A 22743-nucleotide genomic window follows, 5' to 3' on the forward strand; every position below is an offset into this window, starting at 1 on the left:
GCGGCAGCAGACGGAGGCGCGGGACGACCTGCACTGCCCGTGGTGCACGCTGAACTGCCGCAAGCTCTACAGTCTCCTGAAGCACCTGAAGCTCTGCCACAGCCGATTCATCTTCAACTATGTGGTAAGGAGACCCCAAATATCCAGAGGGCAGTGTCTGATGGGAGGGTGTTTTGGCTGCTGTGGGGCGATCAGCTCTCCTGGTGGATGTTCAGCGTCTCCTGTGCTCCTAGTATCATCCAAAAGGGGCTCGAATCGATGTGTCAATCAACGAGTGTTACGATGGCTCCTACGCCGGGAACCCGCAGGACATTCACAGACAGCCGGGATTTGCATTCAGTCGAAACGGACCCGTGAAGAGGACGCCAATAACGCACATCCTAGTGTGCAGGTGAGAGATGCGCATCCTCTGGGTGGGCGCCTCACGCTCCTTGTCCTGGCCGATCAGGTTTCATGTCTACATTTCTAACTTTGACCAGGCCAAAACGCACAAAAGGCGGCATGTCCGAGTTCTACGAGTCTGAAGACGGGGAGGTGGAGCAGCAACGGACCTACAGCAGTGGCCACAACCGCCTGTACTTCCACAGTGACACCTGCCTGCCCTTAAGACCCCAGGAGATGGAGGTGGACAGTGAGGACGAGAAGGACCCAGAGTGGCTGAGGGAGAAGACCATCACTGTAAGTGCCTGGGAGAATGGAGCGTGTCAGGTATTCCACAGCGATGACACCGGGGAGATCATGCAATGTCTCACCGTGCCGTCACTCTGTCAGGATTTCATCAGGGATCCGCAAGCACACCGTCCCCAATGCTCACTATGGAGGTATCGGCAAGCGACCAGTGAGCGTATGGCGTCACACCTCTGGATTTCAACGTATGGAATGTGTTTACGCCCTCCGTACGGTCACTGTCAGCTTCACGATAGCCCAATTATTATTATTTGCTGCCACCACCATCCAGATTTGAAATATAATACAGACCTGAGCGGGTGCCTGCTTTTTGGTAGCGTATATGGCTTCGGGGGAGGGAACGATTACAGGAGAAAAGAAACCACTATTAAATTTTATATTTAATCCAAAAGGAAGAGGGTTTTTAAGAAAAATATATTCAAGGATTTTACAAAGGAGACATTAAAATACATAATCACTTACACAAAATAAGGATTAAAGCAGAAACTTACTATACAATCGCTGAGACGATTCAATATAGCTGGAGTAAATCCAAAGACGGTGAAGGTAGAGATATACGTCCGCGCCCCTGAAATATATATATCTGTTGGTGCCCTGATGAAGGGGTGTGGAACACCCAGAAACGCATAGGCATTTACCAATAAACAAAGATTTTATTATATGTTCCTGACTTGAGGATTTTTCAGCGGCGCGGACGTATATCTCTACCTTCACCGTCTTTGGATTTATTCTGGTCCTGTGGGACACCTATTGGAGATCTCCTGCAGCTGCCTTTTATACGTTATGGTAGTTGTGTCCTCACACAACCAAACTAGGTGAGAACCACCGTTTTACTATTATTCCCTATGCCTACAGGTGAAACCCTATTGGCCTTTGCGCTCTCTATCTCTTTGTATTAATATAGCTGGAGGGGAGCTCTCCTCTGGTTTGACTATTATCGAACAGGATCCTTTGCATATAATAACTATATACCCCCTGGCAATGAATGCTACTCCAACCTCAGCAGACTATTTTATGCTGAAGGGAGAGACCTGCCCACACCCCCTTGCGCTGAAATCACAGGGGCTTGGCTCCACCCTTCATGTTTTTATTTAAAACGCTAACTTCTGCGATAACTTCTCTCGTTGATCGCAGAAGCTTGGAAACGACGCCATATTTTCTGTTATGATTTTACCTTTGTTTAGAGACCTCTCGTGGCGTACCTGCAATCCTATATTCTGGTGCTTTTGCGCTACAGCGCCACGGAGGTGTTTACAGCGACAGAAAAATATCCCTATCGTTCCCTAGCTGACCCTGTTACTAAAATTATGGGACCCATCATTATCGGATGAATGGAACTTTAGTTATTCCATATTTCGTTTTGGCTCTGAAGGGCCTGGAGACTTTTATTTAACTCTTTGAAGTCCTGGGAATGAAATTTCAACAGGTATCTGTAGATTTATCTCAAACCTGCGTCTAATTGTCCCCTGCCTTTGCATTTTAAGTAGGTTGGTGGCACCTCTCTTGCCAGCATTTGTTTGCAGGGCCTTACTTAGGTGTGTGTTAATTGGGTTTTTGTGCTGAGATTTACATGGAGACAGCTCTTGTACTGACTAGTGGTCGATTGCTAGCTCTTGTCTTGTAACAAAGGTGGATAAGGAAGGCGTGAGAGGGGCTTCAGGGAAAGAATATTTTCAATATTTCCCTGACATCCCCCCCTCTTTGAGGTGGCATAGGGGGCTGATTTACAGATCGCCCCTTTAAGCCCACCTCCTGGCCCATCTTTCCTGCTGATACAACTAATTGTGGACCCAACTTGCCCACCACCCTGACGGACTGGGGATCCAGCTTTCCTATCACCCTGACAGGTTCGGGATACCTATTACCTACACCTGTGACAGGCTATGGGTACCTTCCTCCCATAATCCTGACACAGTGGGACACACATCTTTCACCTTGCCTGGTTGTGGGGCCTACCTTTCCAACCATCATTTTTACCTTGGGAGCCATGCTCACTGGGGGGAAGGAGACTATGACCGGCCATGTCAGTCTGTCGTGACACTGGTCGGCGGCACGGGACCACTTTTCCCCTCACCCATGACAGCACACCTTGAGACCGTCTGAAATAAAAGGGCGGTACCCCTCCTTCACTTCAGTTGGTTTCCTGTCCTTGATGGGAACCTGTCTGGATGAAGATGCAAGTTTACCTGGGTCTGTTCTAGTGTGGAAGAACGGGCGCTAGCCTGTGCACCCGGTTCCAGAAGCTCTGTCCGCAGCTCCTCCCTGGGGGGCTTGTGTCCGAGCGGGCGCACGCGGTGAGGTAGGCTCCGGCTTCCTGCAGACCACTGCGCCGCCCTCCCCCCTGCTGCAGACTCCTCAGTTGGCCGCATTCTGGGCAACTTCCGGGTATGACTCGCCGATCCAAGATGGCGGCGCCCTGTGCATTGTTCCCCAGCCATTTAATTTTTGAAGCCGGAGGGCGCTTGAGCCGGAGGAGGTTCTGGATGGCCCTATTTAAAGGGGGGTGTTTATCCTGGAAGCGCTGCTCATGCTCCAGCACATAGGTCTTGGTTAACCATGGCTGACCAGGACAGTCTGACGCCTTTCACACGGACAGCCGCTCAAGCAATCGTAGTGGCAGCCGCAGGAGTAAGGTGTCGGACCTCTGAACCATCCAGAAAGGAATCATCGCATATTCCACCGCAGCCTCCGAATCCGGTACCCGTTTGTGACTTCAGGGGTGAGTGATCTTCGTGAATGTCACCTTTTAGTAATGGGAATCTCTTATGTGCTTCCTTCTGTAGGAGCCTAAGAAGAGTAGCGCCAAGCAAAAGCACAGGATTTGTGCCCTATGTCAAATTCCCCTTCCCATAGATTGGCAAAGACAGCTTTGCTCAAATTGTATTAATAGAAACCATAGCGGAAAGTTTTCTGGATTTTGCATCCAATCTAAAATCCATAGTCCACGCAGAGGTTCAAAGGTCCCTGAAGGGGTTACTTAGAGGGAAGAGAAAATCCCATAAAAATATCTCCTCCGCCTGATTCCTCCCAGTCCGAGGATCTATGGCTTTGATTCATCGTCCTCTTCTTCATCGGATAATGGTAGACCCTGCTTGCCAATTGAGGGTACGGACAAGTTGGTTAGAGCGGTCAGATCAACCATGGGTTTGGTGGAGGAGAAAGCAGCCGGATCCCGGGAAGACATTATGTTCGTGGGCCTTGGAGAAAGAAAAAGATGCTCCTTTCCGGTAAACTCTAAAATTCAGGGCCTCAATGACCGAGAATGGAGGAAGCCGGAAAGATCAGGGGCCTTACCCTTCTTCTCTAAGAGAAGATACCCCTTCGAGGAGAAGGACTCTGAGCCTTGGGATAAAATCCCCAAAGTTGACGGGGCAGTTGCCACATCATCCCTACCCTTGGAGGATTCGGGTATCCTAAAAGATGCGGTTCAGGCAGATTCCTCGCCGGACCTTTGTGATTACCCCCAAGAGTGAAGTTCCCGGAAGAACAGAGTTCTGCAGTCAGAAATATTAGAGCTAGTAGAGAAACGAGTCCTTCTCGACGTTCCGATATCACAAGGGGGGGGGGGGGTACGGGATTATATTCCCCTCTATTCATGATATAAAAACCAAATGGGTCCTTAAGAACCATCATCAACCTCAAGAGTCCAAACCGGTTGATGGAGAACCAGGCTTTCAAAATGGAGCTCGGCAGTGAAGCTCTTGCACCACAATTGCTTTATGGCAGTAATAGACCTGAAGGACGCTTATTATCATGTCCCAATCCATCCAGACTACCAGAAATATCTGCGAGTAGCCCTGTTCATTCAGGAGGAACTGAGGCATTTTCAGTTTACTGCCCTACCCTTCGGCCTCTCCATAGCCCGAGAGTATTTACGAAATTCATAGCAGAAGTAACAGCCTTTGTACGAGTCAAAAACGTAGTGATCGTTCCCTACTTAGATGACGTTTTGGTAATAGGGAAAACAGAAGTCCACTGCTCCAGTCAACTTCTAGAAGTCACGGCGGTGTTGCAACGGCTAGGATGGTTGACAAATACCCAAAAATCAAAATTAACCCTAACCCTAGGACTCAAATCTTCCTGGGTCTAATCCTGAATTCTCATCTCCAAGCCTGCTTCCTCCCCGAAGACAAGGTCCGCAAAGTAATCGGTTTAGTCTCAAAGGCCATAGAGTCTCCTGTAATGTCCCTCCTGGGCTCCATGACGGCCTGTCTCCCGGCAGTCAGAGGGGCTCAGGGGCATATGAGACTTCTTCAGTGGGAGGTCCTGTCAGCGCAGAGATCCTTCAACGGGCATTTAGAAAGAAATTTATCTCTTTCCCTAGAAGCTGTAGATTCCCTTTCATGGTGGACAGACAGGGAAAATCTGACCTCAAGCATACAGTGGTCGAGATCAGCAGACCGTATGATCACCACCGATGGAAGGGGTCATCTAGTAGAGCTCTCAGTACAGGGTCACTGGGCATACCACCAGATAGGGGCATCTTCAAACTTAAAAGAACTTTGGGCAGTGGAGAAATCCCTGATAGGCTTCCTTCCTCACATTCAGGGTCACCATGTCCAGGTCACGTCCGACAATCGGACAACAGTAGCCTATGTAAATCACCAGGGGGAAACTAGATCACGCTCCCTGATGACTGTAGCCGACAGAATCCTACATATGGCAGAGCAACATCTCCCATCCCTCAGTACCCTACACATAAGGGGGTGGAAAACGCAAGGGCAGATTTTCTCAACCGCCACACCCTAAGACAGGGGGAGTGGAGCCTAAACCCGTTGGTCTTCCGACAGATAGTCCAGTTAGGGGGGCAACCAGACATAGACCTGTTCACCACAAGAGCAAACAGGAAGGTAGAGAGGTTCTGTTCCTTGAACCCAACAGAAAATCCCTAAGCTGTAGATGCCCTCCAGTTTCCATGGAATTTCAGGAAGGCCTATGCCTTTCCTCCGTTAGTAATGGTTCCGGCAGTGGTGAGGATAATTCTTATAGCCCCTTTCAGCCAAAGAGACCCTGGTTCTCCCTGCTTCGTCTAATGTCTTTCAGATCCCTGGGTCCTACAGAGAGGCCGGACCTTCTCCTTCAGGGACCGGTATTCCACGCCCAAGCCAGAGGTTTTCATCTTGCGGCGTGAAATCTGAGAGGTCACTGCTAAGTAGCAAGTGGTTTTCACCAGATTTGGTATCTACCCTACTGGATAGTAGGAAACCAATAACAACTAAAATTTACATCCAAGTCTGGGGGAAATTCCTAGATTTTATAGATGCCCCGTTATCAGATAAGCCGCCAATCAAGGGAATCCTGGAGTTTTTACAATAGGGGCGTGACCTGGGTCTAGTCACGGGGACTCTTAAAGTTCAGGTGTCTGCCTTGGGGGCACTCTGTAATTGTAACCTGGCAGGGAACAGGTGGGTCTCTAGATTTAAGTCCTGTGCCAGAGTCAGACCGGTTCGGTCTCTTAAAGTTCCTTCCTGGGACCCGAGTCTGGTCTTGAACGCACTCACCAGTGACCCGTTCGAGCCCCTATAGGACGTCTCTCCAAAGATCCTCACCCTTAAAACCATCCTCTTAGTGGCCTCAACATCACCCCGTAGGGTGAGTGACCTGCAGGCCCTCTCGGTCAATCCTCCGTACACGCAAATTCATGATGGGGTCACGTTGCGTCCGGACCCGGCATATCTTCCCAAGGTGGTGTCTAGATTCCACTGTAACCAGGAGATTGTACTACCCTTGTTTTGCAGCAATCCAAAAAACCCCAGGGAAGTTAGATTCCATAGCTTGGATGTTAGGAGATCCCTACTACTGTACATTAACATGACTAGTGAGTGGAGGAAGGAGCATTCCTTGTTCCTGGCCTTTCAGGGGAGTAGGAAAGGTCACGGGGTGTCCAAGGGTACCATTTCCAGGTGGCTTAGGGAGGACATTTGCATATACATCCACAGGAGTTCCGGCTGTCAAGGCTCACACCACCAGAGCCGTAGCAGCCTCCTGGGCGGTGGTCCCTCCCTAGGGTGCTCATAATTTTCCAAAATCCTCTCAAGGTGTGCTGTCACGGGTGAGGGAAAAACACCAAGGTTACCGGTAGCCGGTTTTTCCTGAACCCATGATAGCACCCATAGTTCCCCCCCGCCCCCTCCAGTTTTTTTCTCACACCCTGGTGTGCACTTTTTTGGGTGAGATAGATATATAGATAACTAGTTAGAGATATTAATTATGTATGGTGATATTTATATTATATTGTAGGGGTTGGTTATGTGTCTAACCTTTTCTGGAGGGCCTCTCAATGCTCTGTAATCTGGAGCGAGGGAGAGGTGCCTCCCTTTTATTTCAGACTGTTTCCTGTCCTTGATGGGGCAGAACTCTCTCTTAAGATGTGCTGTCATGGGTTCAGGAAAAAACGACTACCGATGAGTAACCTTGGTGTTTCCCTATGATCCCCGTGCTTCTCCCCATCCTTTCTCATCACCTCTGGAGCAGTGCTAGTCTTGGGGCAGCTGCCATAGACTATGCCACTCTCTAGCGTGACACTGGTCACCTGCACGAGATGACCTGCTCCCCTTGCCCCTAGCACTTATACTGGCTCGCTTTAGGGGATCCTCAGCAGCGTCACCCCGCAGGGTGAGGCGGCTGAGTTCCCCTTTACCACAACACATTTTTATTATACATCATCACATTGACAGCGGCTTTACATGACGCATCAGATCTGGGAGGGTTGTCAGGGATGTATCGGGCAACCAACTGTCTCCGATCAGTTCCCAGTATCACATTAGTGGCGAGATTCTCCGACACCCCCACTTCCCTTAACCCCGTCCCCGCACCCCATTCCTGGAAAACTCTGCCTTCGATATGGGACAGCGAACACCCCCAAATCTGGTGACAGTCAGGGTCTTCCCAGGAATGAGCTCCTCTGGTAACACGAACTCGGGGCAGATGAGGGTACGTTCTGCGCCAGTGTCCTTAAGGCCGACAGTAACTGTGTGGCCCACAGTAACCGGTTGTAAGTTCTCACAGCCAACTGCCCCACCCACAAAAAGAATGGCTGCTGTAGGCCCTGAGGCCTCGTGTGGGGTCCATCTTCTGCCTCCCCAGGCAGGCAAGGCTGATGTGACCCATTTGGTCACAAGTATAGCACTTACGGGAGTCAAATGCAGTCCAGGTGCTGGAGGATGGGGCAGGACCCGCTGAGGGCCGGCTGGCTGGGACACTGGGGGTGGTTGTAAGCTTACCCCCTTTCCAGCTGGCGGCGGCTGGCTTCTGCACCTCTGGTGTACGGTTGGCCTCATAGGTATCCGCGATCTGGGCTGCTTTGGCGGCTTCCTTTGGCCCCCGGTCAAGTTCAAATTGTCTCACCTCCACAGGGCAAAGATGAAGAAACTTGTCCTTCACCATCAGATCCTTGAGGTCCTCGAAGGTGGTGACTGACAGTACTCGGATCCACTGCTCAAAGTTGGTTCTGAGCCCATCCACCATATCACGGTAGCTATCAGGTGGTCCATGTTGGAGGGCTCTGAACTTTTTCTGGTAAACCTCCCGGAGTCAGCTGGTACTTTCTTATCCGGGCCTGCTTGACGGCCTCATAGACTCCATCTTGTTCTCGAGGGAGGGAAGCAAACACCTCCAGAGCTTTTCCTCGTAGCCCTGGAGTTAAATATCTTGCCCACTGGTCCGTGGACAGCTGATACTGCCTGCAGGCCTTTTCAAGGCCTCGCAGAAATGTGTCTAAGTCACCATCCTTTTCCATTACAGGAAAATGCTCAGGACGGGGTTTAAAGCTGTTGGACTCAAGGATCTGCAGGCTCCTTCTGAATCCGGGCTAGCTCCAGCTGGTGCTGTCGGTCAGCCTCTGCCTGCTACTCCTCTCGGTCAGCTTGGGCCCTTTGCTCCTGGAATTTCAGGATCAGCTGCATTCGTCAGTCACGGTTTTCTGCGGCGAGCTGCTCCAGGGCCATCTGCAGGTGGGGGTCCACACTACCCTGGCTGCTGGTATGGCTGGTAATCACAGGTGGGACCCCTGCCGCAGCACCATCCGGGCCTTGGCTGGCCGCCCCATCATCAGGGCTCTGCTGTAGGACTGGCTCTGTGGCACCTTGCAACAGTTCAGCAATCATCTGGTCCTTGGTTTTGCCCGTGTGGTCAATCTGTCCCAGCTCACAGAGAGCAGTGATAGTGGCCTTCGCCTGCTGTTGATACCAGGGATCTTCACGTGCAGTCATCATTGCCAAAAGGGAGGACAGAAAAACAAGGGGAGGGGATGCAACTGCTTCACGTACAGTAATGTCCCAGATAGAAAATATTAAAACACGGAGTCTGATTTCTTAATTCTTTTCAGTGACAGGAATGATTGCTCAATCCAGCCACTCATGTTCTGTAATATCCCACCGCTGCCACCAATTTGTCAGGAATTCCACAGCGATGACACCGGGGAGATCACGCAATATCTCACCTTGCCGTCACTCTCAGGATTTCGTCAGGGATCAGCGAGCACACAGTCCCCACTGCTCACTATGGAGGTATCGGCAAGCAACCAGTGAGCGTATGGCGTCACACCTTTAGATTCTAACGTATGGAATGTGTGTTTACGGTCACTGTCAGCTTCACAATAGCCCAGTTATTAATATTCGCTGCCACCACCGTCTAGATTTGAAATATAATACAGACCTGGGCAGGCGCCGCCTTTTTGGTAGCGTATGGCTTCGGGGGAGGGAACGATTACAGGACAAAAGAAACAGAACTATTACATTTTATATTTAATCCGAAACGGAGGCAGTGTTTAGGAAAAATATATACAAGGATGTTACAAAGGAGACATTAAAATACATAAGCAGTTACACAAAATAATGATTAAAGCAGAAACTTACTATACGATCGCTTAGACGATTCAATATAGCTGGAGGGGAGCTCTCCTCTGATTTGACTGTTATCGAACAGGATCCTTTGCATATAATAACTATATACCCCCTGGCAATGAATGCTACTCCAACCTCAGCAGACTATTTTATGCTGAAGGGAGAGACCTGCCCACACCCCATTGCACTGAAATCACAGGGGCTGAGCTCCACCCTTCATGTTTTTATTAAAAACGCTAACTTCTGCGATAACTTCTCTCATTGATCGCAGAAGCTTGGAAACGACACCATATTTTTCGTTAAGATTTCACCTTCATTTAGAGACCACGCGTGGCGTACCTGCAATCTGTTCTGGTGCTTTTGCCCTACAGCTCCACAGAGGGGTTTACAGCGACAGGATAATATCCCTATCGTTCCCTAGCTGAACCTGTCACTAAAAATATGGGTCCCATCATTATCGGATGTATGGAACTTTAGTTATTCCATATTTCGTTTCAGCTCTGAAGGGCCTGAGATTTTTATTAAACTCTTTTGAAGTCCTGGGAATGAAATTTCAACAGGTATCTGTAGATTTATCTCAAACCTGCGTCTAATTGTCCCCTGCCTTTGCATTTTAAGTAGGTTGGTGGCACCTCTCTTGCCAGCATTTGTTTGCAGGGCCTTACTCAGGAGTGTTAATTGGGTTTTTGTGCTGAGATTTACATGGAGACAGCTCTTATACTGACAAGTGGTGGATTTGCTAGCTCTTGTCTTGTGACAAAGGTGGATAAGGGAGGGGTGAGAGAAGGAAGGAAGGAAGCCAGCCCTGACAGCACATCAAAGCCTGGAAGGTCACGCAGATCCACTCGCTGTTATCTTTGTCTTGAACAGCTCTCTGCTGCCCCCTATCGTCCAGACAATTATGCGATTGATCGACTATTAATGGAGGAGGCCGCAGGCTGTTGCAACTAATAGGCCGGTTATTGGTAAACTAGCAGTGAGTGTATGGTATATACACCTCCGATTCCAACACATGGAATATGTGTATATACCCTCAGTACTCTCACTGCTAACTCCACGATAACCCAAGACTACTCGCTGCCACCACCAGTCGTTTTTATACAGGCTGACTGGAGCCCTGATTTCTTGTAGCGTATGGCTTTGGGGTGCGAATTTCAGAACTATTAAATTTTATATTTAATCCAGAACGATAGGCAGTGTGTGTATATATAAAAAAAAATATATACATGTAGATACAGAGAGAGAGATATAGATGTTTATATCTATATATAGAGAGATCATATACAGTTAGATAAAAATAAGACGGGATTACCAAAAGAACTTACTTAGCTGATCACCGAGATGATTCAGCTTAGCGAAGGAGAGCACTTTGATTGGAGACGTTCGGTGAACGGGATTCATGTATACACCGATGTGTATCTCTACACAAGCACAGATCATAATTTGCCTTGATCTTTTAACAGCACCCAAGTTACACCCACCTGCCTCCCCTTGATGACCTCACGTGGGCCGGGTTGTGAGATGTTCTCAGCCCTTCTCAAACTTCTGCGATCGTCAGGAGTGATCGCCGCCATATTTTTTTATCGGGATTTTACCTTTCCATGGCATGGCTGATGTCAGTTATCTGGCACTATTGATTTGGAGCTTATAGCCAAGTGTTATTCATGAGAAAATATGCATATTCTTCCCCAATTAGCCCTGAAGCTGAAAATGTATATCCCATCAATATCAGATCTATACAAACTTCAATATTCATAACTCTGTGGCTTACAAAGATATTTTGATGGAAGGAAGTTCATCCTGGAGGAATAATAGCTATCTGTAAAAGGTGTCAGACAGGAAAGACCTCTTCCGTTTTTAAAGGAAGGGAAGTGAATATCTAATTGGACAGGTAATCTATAAATCTGTGTCTCACTATAGACATCCTGTTTCAGTCACCTGGGCACTACCAGGAGTCTGGACTTCACACAGAATTTTTATTAGATTTGTCACTTCCCGATGTCCACTGTGCAATTCTACATCAAGGAGGCTTAGGATGTTCCCTTTTACTGTAAATTCTGTGTGAGGGGGATCATTTTAATATTTTTCTATCACACCTCCCCCTTTCTGAGGTTGCATGGGAAACAAATTTACAGATGGTTTCCCAGGCCTACCTCCTCGGCATCCCCTTGCACGACAGCCCATCGGTGTTGCCATGTTCGCTACCCTTCTTGTGCTGAATGGTAAAATCATACTGCTGTCGAGCCAGGCTCCACCGCAGTAATATACCATTGTCACCGGCCTCTCGATGCAGCCAGCTGAGGGGGTTGTCGTCGGTCACTATAGTGAAGTTGCGCCCGTACAGATAGGGATGCAGCTTCTACAGGGCCCACACTATAACGAGGCACTCCTTCTCCACAGTCGCATATACCACTACCGGGGGTAAGAGCTTGCAGCTGAGGAACATCACCGGATCCCCTTCCCCCTGCCCGTTTACCTGGCTGAGCACCGCATCCAAGCCAAATGCACTGGTTTCCATTGGAACTAGGTCCGTGGCCGGTAGAACTGGCCAGGGCAGCTTTCAGCGCAGTGAAAGACCGCTTAGTCAGCTGTCTAGTCGACTGTCAGCGGTAGCTTCTTTTTCGTGAGATCAGTCAGAGGCTTAGCAAGGACACTATCGTTGGGAACGAACTTCCTATAGTACCCTCCTGTACCTAAAAAGTACATCACCTGCTTCTTGGTTTTGGGGGAGGGCCAGGAGGTGATGGCATCAACCTTCCCGGGCTCTGGCTTCAGAGCTCCGCTTCCCACTCGGTGACCGAGGTACTTCACCTCCTATCTGACACTTTCCCGGCTTTATAGTCAACCCAACGCCCTGGACCCGCCTGAGCAACTGCTCCAGGTGTTCCTTCCAGATGTTCCTAAAGATGGCAGTGTCATCCAAGTAAGCCATGGCAAACCCCTCTAGTCCCTCGAGCAGCTGGTTGACCAATCGCTGGAAAGTGGCACATGCATTTCTCATGCCAAAGGGCATAACGAGGGATTCATACAGCCCAAATGGGGTAATGAAAGTGGACCTCTCCTGTGTCTCTTGAGACATAGGAATCTGCCAGTAATCTCAACTCCGGTCCATAATTGTCAAGTACTGGATACTGCCTAAGCGATCCAGCAGCTCATCAATGCGTGGCATCGGGAGCTGTGATGGCATTTGGCTTCCGGTAGTCTACGCAGAACCAGGTTGTCTGGTACTTTTACGGCAGCTGAAATACAGGCAAGGGTCACGCACTTTTGGACCTTTGAATTACCCCCAGGCACATTTCATCTATCTTCACCCTTATGTCTCTGCACGTCTAGGGAGACATGGTATGCAGGTTGCCGGACTGGGGGTGACTCCCTGTGTCCACCTGGTGGATGGCTAGCTTCGTTCTCCCTGGTAAACCCGTCAAGATGGTCAGGTAAGGCCAGAACACCTCCTGCAGGTGGGACCTCTGGTCAATGGAAAGATTCGGGTTGAATTACTCCTTCTCAATAGACCATCCGTCCTGGACTGCTGCCAGCAAATACACCAAGACTTTAATCTCGCCTTCATCGGGGAGGCGATACACAGGAAGGACGCAGGCCTCCCTGTCATGATGAGCTTTCGTCATGCTGACATGGAAGACCTTCTGCCTCTTCGTGGTGTGGTCAATTGTGACCCTGTAATTCATGTCATTGAAGAGCTGATGTATGAGGTATTGGCCTTCCCAGGCCTCCTGAAGCTTGTTCTGGGTCATGGGGACTAGGACCCACCCCTTCTGACCCACTTCGTACACCCGCTCCCGACGTTCCGGTCGTACCACAGCTTCTGGCTGTCCTGGGCCTGCACCATATTCTCATGCACCAGCTGCCTCATTGCCTGCATTTTGTCACGGAGCCGCATGACATACTCTATGACGGACGCTTCGGGGGTGTTCAGTTCCCCTTCCCAGGATTCTCTTACCAGACCAAGGGGTCCCCGGACTCGTCTGCCATACAAGAGCTCGAAGGAGGAGAACCCCGTTGAGGCCTGTGGTACCTCTGTAAGAAAACAGCAGGAGTGGGATGTACTGCTCCTAGTCGTGCCCATGGGACTCAACCATCATCTTAAGCATCTGCTTAAGGGTACCATTGAATCGTTCACACAAACCATTGGTCTGCGGGTGATACGAACTTCTTACCAGGTGCTGCACCTGCACTTTCTTACATAGGGCTTCCATTAACCGAGACATGAACCGAGTCTCCTGGTCCATAAGCATCTCCCTGGGGAAGCCTACTCGTGAAAAAATGTCTAAAAAGTTATCGCCCCTAATGGAGGACAGAGCTACTGCCTCCGGGTACCAGGTAGCATAGTCTACCACAGTAAGGATGAACTTTTTTCCAGAGCTGCTGGGGATGGCCAGCAGGCCAATGATGTCCACAGCAACCCCCTGGAACGGCTCCTCTAGCACAGGCAAAGGGATCACGCGCAGGCCCTGACTTCCCCACTCCATGACATGTGATGCAGGAGTTGGCAAAATCTGTCCCCATTTGGGGCCAATAGAAGTGGTGGGACAGCCGGACCTTGGTTTTGTGGACCTCCAAGTGTCCAGGTAGCGGAATCTCACACGCAGCCAGCAACAACTCCTTCCTAAACTAATAAAGCACGACCAGCTGTCTTTCTCTCAGCCACTCCTGTTGGGGATCACCAGGAACAGTCTCCTGGTCCCAGAATACCTTCTTACCGGACTCAGAGATAGGCTTCTCTGCGAGATCCTTTAACGTCTCTAGACGGGTATGAGTGCAGAGCCGCCTGGAACTCCCAGCTTGAGGTAGCCAGAAGCGGCGTTACATTCTCAACCTCAATGGAACCATCTGGGTCAGTAGGTGGCCCTGTTACCCCGCTTGGGTGATGAGGGCCTAGAAGGCAGCGCATCCGCTACCCGTTAACGGTCTCCCTGGTGATAACAAAACTGTCCCATGAGCCTGACAGGCTGTGGGTACCACTTTCCCATTCTCCCCCAATACCTCCGGAGCAGTGCTAATCATGGGGCACCTACCACCAGCTATGTCACAGTCCATTGTGACACTGGTCAGCTGCATAGGACCACCTCCTTCATGATCCCAATGCCTGCTCCCATTGCCCTTAGCACTCATGCTGGCTCCTTTTAGGGGATCCTCGGCATTATCACCCCACAGCGTGACAGGGTTGAGCTCTCGGGTACCACAAGACGTATTATCATCAGGCATCACATTGATAATGTATCTATCAACATCTGAATCACAGGAATTATCAAATCTGGGAGGCTTGTCAGGAATGTATCTGCCAACCAACTGTCCCAGATCAGTTCCCAATAACACATTTGTGGTGATGTTCTTGGACACCCCCACTTCCCGCACCTCAGTCTAGGAAAACCCAGGTCATTGGCAGAGGTCAATGAACATCCCCAATCATGGTGCCAGTCAGTGTTTTCCCAGGCATAAGGTCTTCAGGGGACTCCAACTCGGGGTGGATGAGAGTTTGTTTGGCTCGGTGTCCTTGAGCCCCATTGTGACTTTACCACCCACAGTGACTGATTGTAAGTTGTCACACTCTCCCAACCGCCCCACCCACAAAAAGATCTGTTGCAGTAGGCCCCTGGACCTTGGAGGTGGGGTAGGTGAGGCTGATGTGATCAGTTCGATCAAAGGTGTAGCAGCGGCGGGAGTCAGATGCAGGCCGGGTGCTGGACGACCGGGCCGGACCTCTTGAAGATCGGCTGGCATGGGCATTGGTGGTGGTTGTGGGCTTACCCCCCCCTTTCCAGCTGAAAACGGCCGACTTTCGCACCTGCAGTGTATGCATGGTCTCATAGGTGTCTGCAATCTGGGCTGCTTTAGTGGTCTCCTTTGGCTCCTAGTGCAGCACAAACTGTCTCACCCCCCACAGAGCGAACGTGAAGAAATTGGTCCTTCACCATCAGATCCTTCAGCTCCTCGAAGGTGGTGACTGACAGTTCTTGGACCAACTGCTCAAAGTTGGTTCTGAGTTTGCCCACCACATCACCATAGCTGTCATGTGGTCTACCCTGGGGGGGCCTGGAACTTTTTGCAGTACAACTGTGGAGTCAGCTGGCACTTTATCAGGGCCTGTTTGATTGCCTTGTACTCTCCATCTTGGTCTCGGCAGAGAGGAAAACACCTCCAGAGCTTTGCCTCCGAGCCCTGGGGTTAAATATCGGACCCGCTGTTCCTGTCTGCAGGCCTTTTCAAACCCCTAAAGAAATAAGTGTTTGTCCATGACAGGAAAATGCTCAGGACGGGCTTTAAAGGTGAAGACCCTACTAGACTCACTGTTTTGTCAGGTGGATGTCTCCTTCTGGATTAGTGCTAACTCCAGCTGGTACTCTCGCTCTTCCTTCTTGGCTTGCCGCTCAGTTCTCTCAGCCTGGACCTGTTTTGTATTGCTGAATCAGGTTCAGACGTCCCTCACGATGGTCTGCTTCTAGTTGCTGGAAGGCCATGTGCAGGAGGGGGTCCACACTACCCTGGTTGTGGATATGGTTGGCAGCAGCACCATCCATTTCTTGGCTGGCCTCCCCTTCATCGGGGCTCCGGTGATAGACTTGCTATGCGTCACATTGCAAAACTTCAGCAATCATTTGGTGCCTGGTTTTGCCTGTGAAGTCTGTTTTTCATCCTACAGAGGGCAATAAGAACCTCTTTCTGCTGGTTATACCAAGGCTCATCAAACGTAGCCATAATTGCCCAAAAAAAAGATAGGGCGGGATGGTGTAACTGCTACACGTACAGTATTGTCCCAGCTGAGAAATAATAAAAACACTGAGTCTGATTCTTCAAACTTTTCACAGACTTCCCGCAAGAATTGTGCAAGTTTTCAGTGACAGGGATCATTGCTTAAACCAGCCACTGATGTTCTGTAATATCTCACCGCTGCCACCAATTGTCAAAGATCATAGCCAGGGAGGTCGCGCAGATCCACTCACTGTTAATATCTTGTAACGAACAGCTCCTGCTGCTCCCTATCGTCCGAACAACTAATCGATTGACCGACGATTAACAGAAGATACCGCAGCATTTGGCACTAATAGGCTGTTTATTGGGACGCTAACAGTGAGCATATGGTACAGTGGGGAAAAACAAGTATTGTCAGCCCCCAATTGTGCAAGTTATCCCACTTACAAAGATGAGAGAGGCCTGTAATTGACATCATAGGTCGACCTCGACTATGAGAGACACAATGAGAAAACAAATCCTGAAAATCACATTGTCTGATTTGGAAAGAGAATTTTTTTCAAATTTTGGTGATCTACAAACGAGCAAGATTTCTGTCTCTCACAGAGCTGTAACTTCTTCAAGTGGCTCTTCTGTCCTCCACTCATTACCTGTAGTATTGGCAGCTGTTTATCAGTATAAAAGACACCAGTCCGCAACCTCAAACCCTCACACTCCAAACTCCACTATGCTGAAGACCAAAGAGCTGTCGAAGGACACCAGAAACAAAATTGTAGCCCTGCACCAGGCTGGGAAGACTGAATATGCAATTGGCAAACAGCTTGGTGTGAAGAAATCAACTGTGGGAGCAATAATTAGAAAATGGAAAACATACAAAATCACTGATAATCTCCCTCGATCTAGTGCTCCACACAAGATCTCATCCCATGTGGTCAAAATGATCTCAAGAACGGTGAGCAAAAATCCCAGAACCACATGGGGGGGACCTAGTGAATGACCTGCAGAGAGCTGGGACCAACGTTACGCAGGCTACCATCAGTAACACACGCCGCCAGGGACTCAGATCCTGCAGTGCCAGACGTGTCTCCCTGCTTAAGCCATTACATGTCCGGGCCCGTCTGAATTTTGCTAGAGAGAATTTGGATGATCCAGAAGAGTATTGGGAGAATGTCATATGGTCAGATGAAACCAAAGTAGAACTGTTTGGTAAAAACACAACTCGTCTTTTTTGGAGGAGAAAGAATGCTGAGTTGCATCCAAAGAACACCATACCTACTGTGAAGCATGGGGGTGGAAACATCATGCTTTGGGGCTGTTTGTCTGCCAAGGGACCAGGACGACTGATCCTTGTACATAAAAGAATGAATGGGGCCAGTTGTCGTGAGATTTTGAGTGCAAACCTCCTTCCATCAGCAAGGGCCTTGAAGATGAAACGTGGCTGGCTATTTTATATTTAATCCAAAGGAAGGCAGTGTTTGTAAAATCTTTTGTATATTTTTCATAAAGGGGACAAAACAATACAGAATATACAGTTACAGAAAATAAAAGGGGTTAACAGAAGAACTTACTATATCGATCGCAGAGACTATTCAGTTTAGCCGAAGAAGAGCACGATGTGGCCATTACGTGAACGTGGTCCCTGCCTACACGAAAAAATGTATCTTAGCATGAACACAGATCATCATTCTGCTTGCGTTTTTATGCCGAACTGGGCCCCACCTTTGACGACCTCATGTGGGCTGCTATCCGCTCTTCATGGTTTTATGAAATCCACAATTTATGCGATAACTCCTCTCTGGATTATGGCAGAAGTTGGCGAGTGATGCCATATATATTTTTTTTATTTTTCCTTAGAGATGAAATATGACCCAGCAGCTGTCAGTTATCTTTTCACTGTTGAGTTACAGCTCACTGGCCCTGCTCACAGATATGAAAACATATGCATATTGTTCCCTAATTAGCCCTGCCGCTAAAATATATCTCTCATCACAATCAGATTTATAGAAATTCTGCTGTTCTAGATTTTCTTTCAGTGCCTCTGTGTCCAGCAGATGCTTGGGGATGAAAGGCATGTGCAAAGGGGAAGAACCACGCTATTCTAATGAATGTGATGTATTCCCTTTGTTGCTTAACAAGGTGTTTCCCAGCTCTCCAGGCTTTTGTATTATTTATCTCTATGCAATACACATCTTCATTCAGTCCCTGGGCCTATATGTTAAACTGTCTATTCGTCATACATGTCTCCATTAATTGTCAAGGATATGGCTCTTTGTCTATGCACAATATACATATTCCTGGTCCTTAGGCTACCACGAGCTCTCTCTTGCATGGTAATTAACCTGTCACTTCTTTTGTACACTGCCATTTTACATAGAGGCAGCTTTTACATTGCATAATGTAATAGTTGCATAAAATAAAACCGGATTTACAAAAGAACTTGTTATGGTGCTCACAGAGAGGAGTCGGCTTAGTGAAGGAGAGCACTTCGATTGGAGATGTTTAGTGAACAGGATTTATGCATACACGACGTGTATCTCTCTACAGGAACACAGATCATAATTTGCCTTGACCTTTTATTGGCACCCAAGTTACACCCACACACCTCTCCTTGATCACCTCACGTGGGCCGGGTTGTGGGATGTGCTCAGCTCTTCAGGATTTTATGAAATTCCCAACTTATAAGATATCTTAACTCCTGACAATCGCAGAAGTTCAAAATCGCTGCCATATTTTTATTGGGATTTTACCTTTTCATGGCATGGCTGGTGTCTGTTAGCTGGAGACTATTGATTTGGGGCTCATAGGCAGGTCTTAAAGTCATGAGAAAATATGCATATTTTCCCCCGATTAGCCCTGAAGCTGAAAATGTATTTCTCATCGATATCGGATCTATACAAACCTCAATATTAATAACTATCCACCGCTGCCCTAGTTGCTATCAAAGATGTTTTGATGGAAGGAAGCTCATCTTGGAGGAAAAATAGCTATCTCTAAAAGGTGTTAGACAGGAAAGACCTCTTCAGTTTTGAAGGGAAGTGAATCGCTAATTACCTATCCAATCTATAAATCTCAGTGTTTCACATGGAATTTTTATTAGATTTGTCACTTCCTGATGTCCTCTGTGCAATTCTGCATGAAGGAGGCTTAGGAGGGTAGCTCTTTATTCTACTGTAAATTCTGTGTGGGAGGGGGTCTTAATCTTTTCGATGACAGGGAGGTTCACGTGGCGCTGCCTTACACTTTTATCTCTTCTCATGCAGCAAATTGAAGAATTTTCAGATGTGAACGAAGGGGAGAAAGAAGTGATGAAGATGTGGAACCTGCACGTGATGAAGCACGGGTGAGTGGTGGGCTGCGGTGGGGGAGAGAAGGTCGGGCAGTGTGTGGCACTGATGGCGTCACGTCTGTACGTACCTACCACGATCGTCAGGCAGTGCGCTGGCATCCTGGCAGGAATGTGCGGACATGATGCCGGAGCGGCTGGAGAAGTGGTGCAGCTGATCTGTACCGGCCTGCCGGACATCTGCATGCCTCACACGGCCCTGTGCGCAGAGGATAGGAGTTGTAGTCCAGGACATTAATGGTTGCCATTTCCCGCAGGTTCATTGCCGACAATCAGATGAATCATGCCTGTATGTTATTTGTGGAGAATTATGGACCTAAAATAATCAAGAAAAGCCTGTGCCGAAACTTCATGCTGCACCTGGTGAGCATGCACGACTTCAACCTGATCAGCATCTCCACCATCGACCGGGCCGTGTCCAAACTGCGGGAGCTGCAGGCCAAGCTGGAGAGCGCTGATTCCCCCAGCATGCCGAGCGAGGAGCTGGCGGAGGACGTCGTCGTCGTTATGCAGCAGAGCAACGGCTTCAGCGAGAGCAACGGCAGCGAGCTGACACTGGAGAACGATTACATGTCAGGGGCCCTGAAACAGAGCAAAAAGCAGCGTCTGTGAGACGAGCCGCGCTTCCAGCCCTGGGCGCCCTGCACAGCAATAGCCCCTCCGCTGCCCCCACAACAGGGGCAACACTGATTTTTTTTATACACATTTTCTTTACTCTTGTGGCTTCCAGGATGAACTCTTATGTTTAGTCTTTTCATGATAACAAATGAAGTTTATATTTCAGCTCCACCGGTTTAATGTATCGGAGGAGGAAAACCATGAAATGTGTCCATGCCCCCGATCCTCATCATGTAGGAGGTCGTGTGTATGGTCAGCGAGGCGGCCTGGACTGTGCAGTCTGTCCTCTGCCCACCCCTGGGCGAGGTGTGAAGCTGTACTGACGCCCCTTCTGAAGGAGCCTATGGCGGGGGTCTTGCCTTCTACTCTGGTGTAGGTGCTTTCCTGCTGTAGCTTTAGTTACCCCAGAAGACCCCCAAGTGCTGAGTCCGCCCCCTGCAGTATTGCTTACACCTGGCAATGGCCTGCAGTGGGGCCCTGCATAGTATCATCTGCCTACGCCTGGGGTCTGAACGCTGCAGCCTCATGCATCCCGGGAAATGGCACTCTGTGCGGCTGCTGCTTTCCTGGAGTGTCTCGTCCCTGAAGAGCGTGCTTACGCCTGGACGCTGAAGGAGGCGCCTGGCCCCCGCAGCCTCGCTCGTCCCCGGAGGAGGCGCCTGGCCCCCGAAAGCCTCGCTCGTCCCCGGAGGAGGCGCCTGGCCACCGAAAGCCTCGCTCGTCCCCGGAGGAGGCGCCTGGCCCCCGAAAGCCTCGCTCGTCCCCGGAGGAGGCGCCTGGCCCCCGAAAGCCTCGCTCGTCCCCGGAGGAGGCGCCTGGCCCCCGAAAGCCTCGCTCGTCCCCGGAGGAGGCGCCTGGCCCCCGCAGCCTTTCCAATAGAGTGATGATCTGAATATTTATACGGATGGGAATGCAACTTGCTCCTCTGTCTCCACCATGGTTGTGGCCTTGGTCTCTTCCCTGGTGCGGCCTCTGTCCTTGATCTCTTCCCTGGCTGCGGCCTTGCTCCTCAGTGTCCTCTTGTACATAGGGTGGGCTATGGTGAGGATGTTTGTGCGTTGTTAATGCTATTTAATGAGGTGTGGGGGAGGGGCAGCTCCGCTTCTGCCGGCTGCGTCTGTAATTATAGGAAGGTTCCGCGCTTTGAAGCTGGTTGGGACTGGACCGGTGATTTTCTGCTTTAACCCTTTCTCTGCACATATGTAAAGGCGCGTATGCTCCATGTAGCTAGACTGGCGATGTTTGCACACGACGTGGTGACGGCTCCCTGCGCCATCCTCACCCCGTGTCCTGGTAACTTGTCGTGTCCATTTCTAATAAACTATGAACTGCGCCCGCTGAGTCCTGCGTCTTCTTTACCCACTGCAGAGGAGACTCCGCCCAGACTGCTGCCCAAGAGCCCCCACCACTCTGCGTGCAGCCCCCCCCTCCACGTGCAGCCTCTGCCGCATCCTTTGTCTTCTTGCCCCCGCTGAGTTCTACTGTGGAGGAGACTCCGCCCAGACTGCTGCAGAGGAGCCCCCGCCACTCCGCATGGTGACCCCGCCCCGACTGCTGCTGCTGCAGAGGAGCCCCCGCCACTCCGCATGGTGACCCCACCCCGACTGCTGCTGCTGCAGAGGAGCCCCCGCCACTCCGCATGGTGACCCCACCCCGACTGCTGCTGCTGCAGAGGAGCCCCCGCCACTCCGCATGGTGACCCCACCCCGACTGCTGCAGAGGAGCCCCCGCCACCCCGCCCCGACTGCTGTGGAGGAGGAGGAGGAGCCCCCGCCACTCCACATGGTGACCCCGCCCCGACTGCTGAGGAGGAGGAGCCCCTGCCACTCCGCATGGTGACCCCGCCCCGACTGCTGCTGCTGCGGAGGAGCCCCTGCCACTCCGCATGGTGACCACGCCCCGACTGCTGCTGCGGAGGAGGAGCCCCTGCCACTCCGCATGGTGACCCCGCCCCGACTGCTGCTGCGGAGGAGCCCCCACCACTCCGCATGGTGACCCCGACTGCTGCTGCGGAGGAGGAGCCCCTGCCACTCCGCATGGTGACCCCGCCCCGACTGCTGCTGCGGAGGAGGAGCCCCTGCCACTCCGCATGGTGACCCCGCCCCGACTGCTGCTGTGGAGGAGGAGCCCCTGCCACTCCGCATGGTGACCCCGCCCCGACTGCTGCTGCGGAGGAGGAGCCCCTGCCACTCCGCATGGTGACCCTGCCCCGACTGCTGCGGAGGAGGAGCCCCCACCACTCCGCATGGTGACACCGCCCCGACAGCTGCAGAGGAGGAGCCCCCACTACAACTGATTAACCCAAAAACCTTCCACTAGCACAGTCTGATGTGATGGATGCCCGAAAACCAGTGGAAGTAACGCTGCAGCCCTTAGTACAGGTGACCCCCGACACCCCCCTAATAAGTGACAGGACTGCAGGCGGCGCTGATACATGAGGAACCAAATCTGGAGGGAAACACACGGACCCTGCAGTCAAAAATAAAAACTTTATTTATCTCAGTCCTCGGAGAACAATCCGCGAGAAGAGGAGGTATACAGTCA

The 22743-nt window shown here is 50.4% G+C and overlaps 1 protein-coding gene across 1 annotated transcript in view; it reads left to right on the top strand.

The window, feature by feature from the left end:
• Positions 1 to 21532, top strand: part of SUZ12 (SUZ12 polycomb repressive complex 2 subunit) — a 57676-nt gene extending 36144 nt beyond the window's left edge. The window contains 5 exon segments of the mRNA XM_073660385.1: positions 2 to 124; positions 234 to 391; positions 480 to 678; positions 19499 to 19578; positions 19839 to 21532. Coding sequence (XP_073516486.1) covers positions 2 to 124; positions 234 to 391; positions 480 to 678; positions 19499 to 19578; positions 19839 to 20193 — 915 coding nt within the window. The 3' untranslated portion in view covers positions 20194 to 21532.
• The last annotated feature ends 1211 nt before the right edge of the window (positions 21533 to 22743 follow it).

The sequence above is a fragment of the Phyllobates terribilis genome, unplaced genomic scaffold (assembly GCF_046119375.1).
Source record: "Phyllobates terribilis strain yellow unplaced genomic scaffold, ASM4611937v1 Scaffold_25__1_contigs__length_18738178, whole genome shotgun sequence".
NCBI classification, from domain to species: domain Eukaryota; kingdom Metazoa; phylum Chordata; class Amphibia; order Anura; family Dendrobatidae; genus Phyllobates; species Phyllobates terribilis.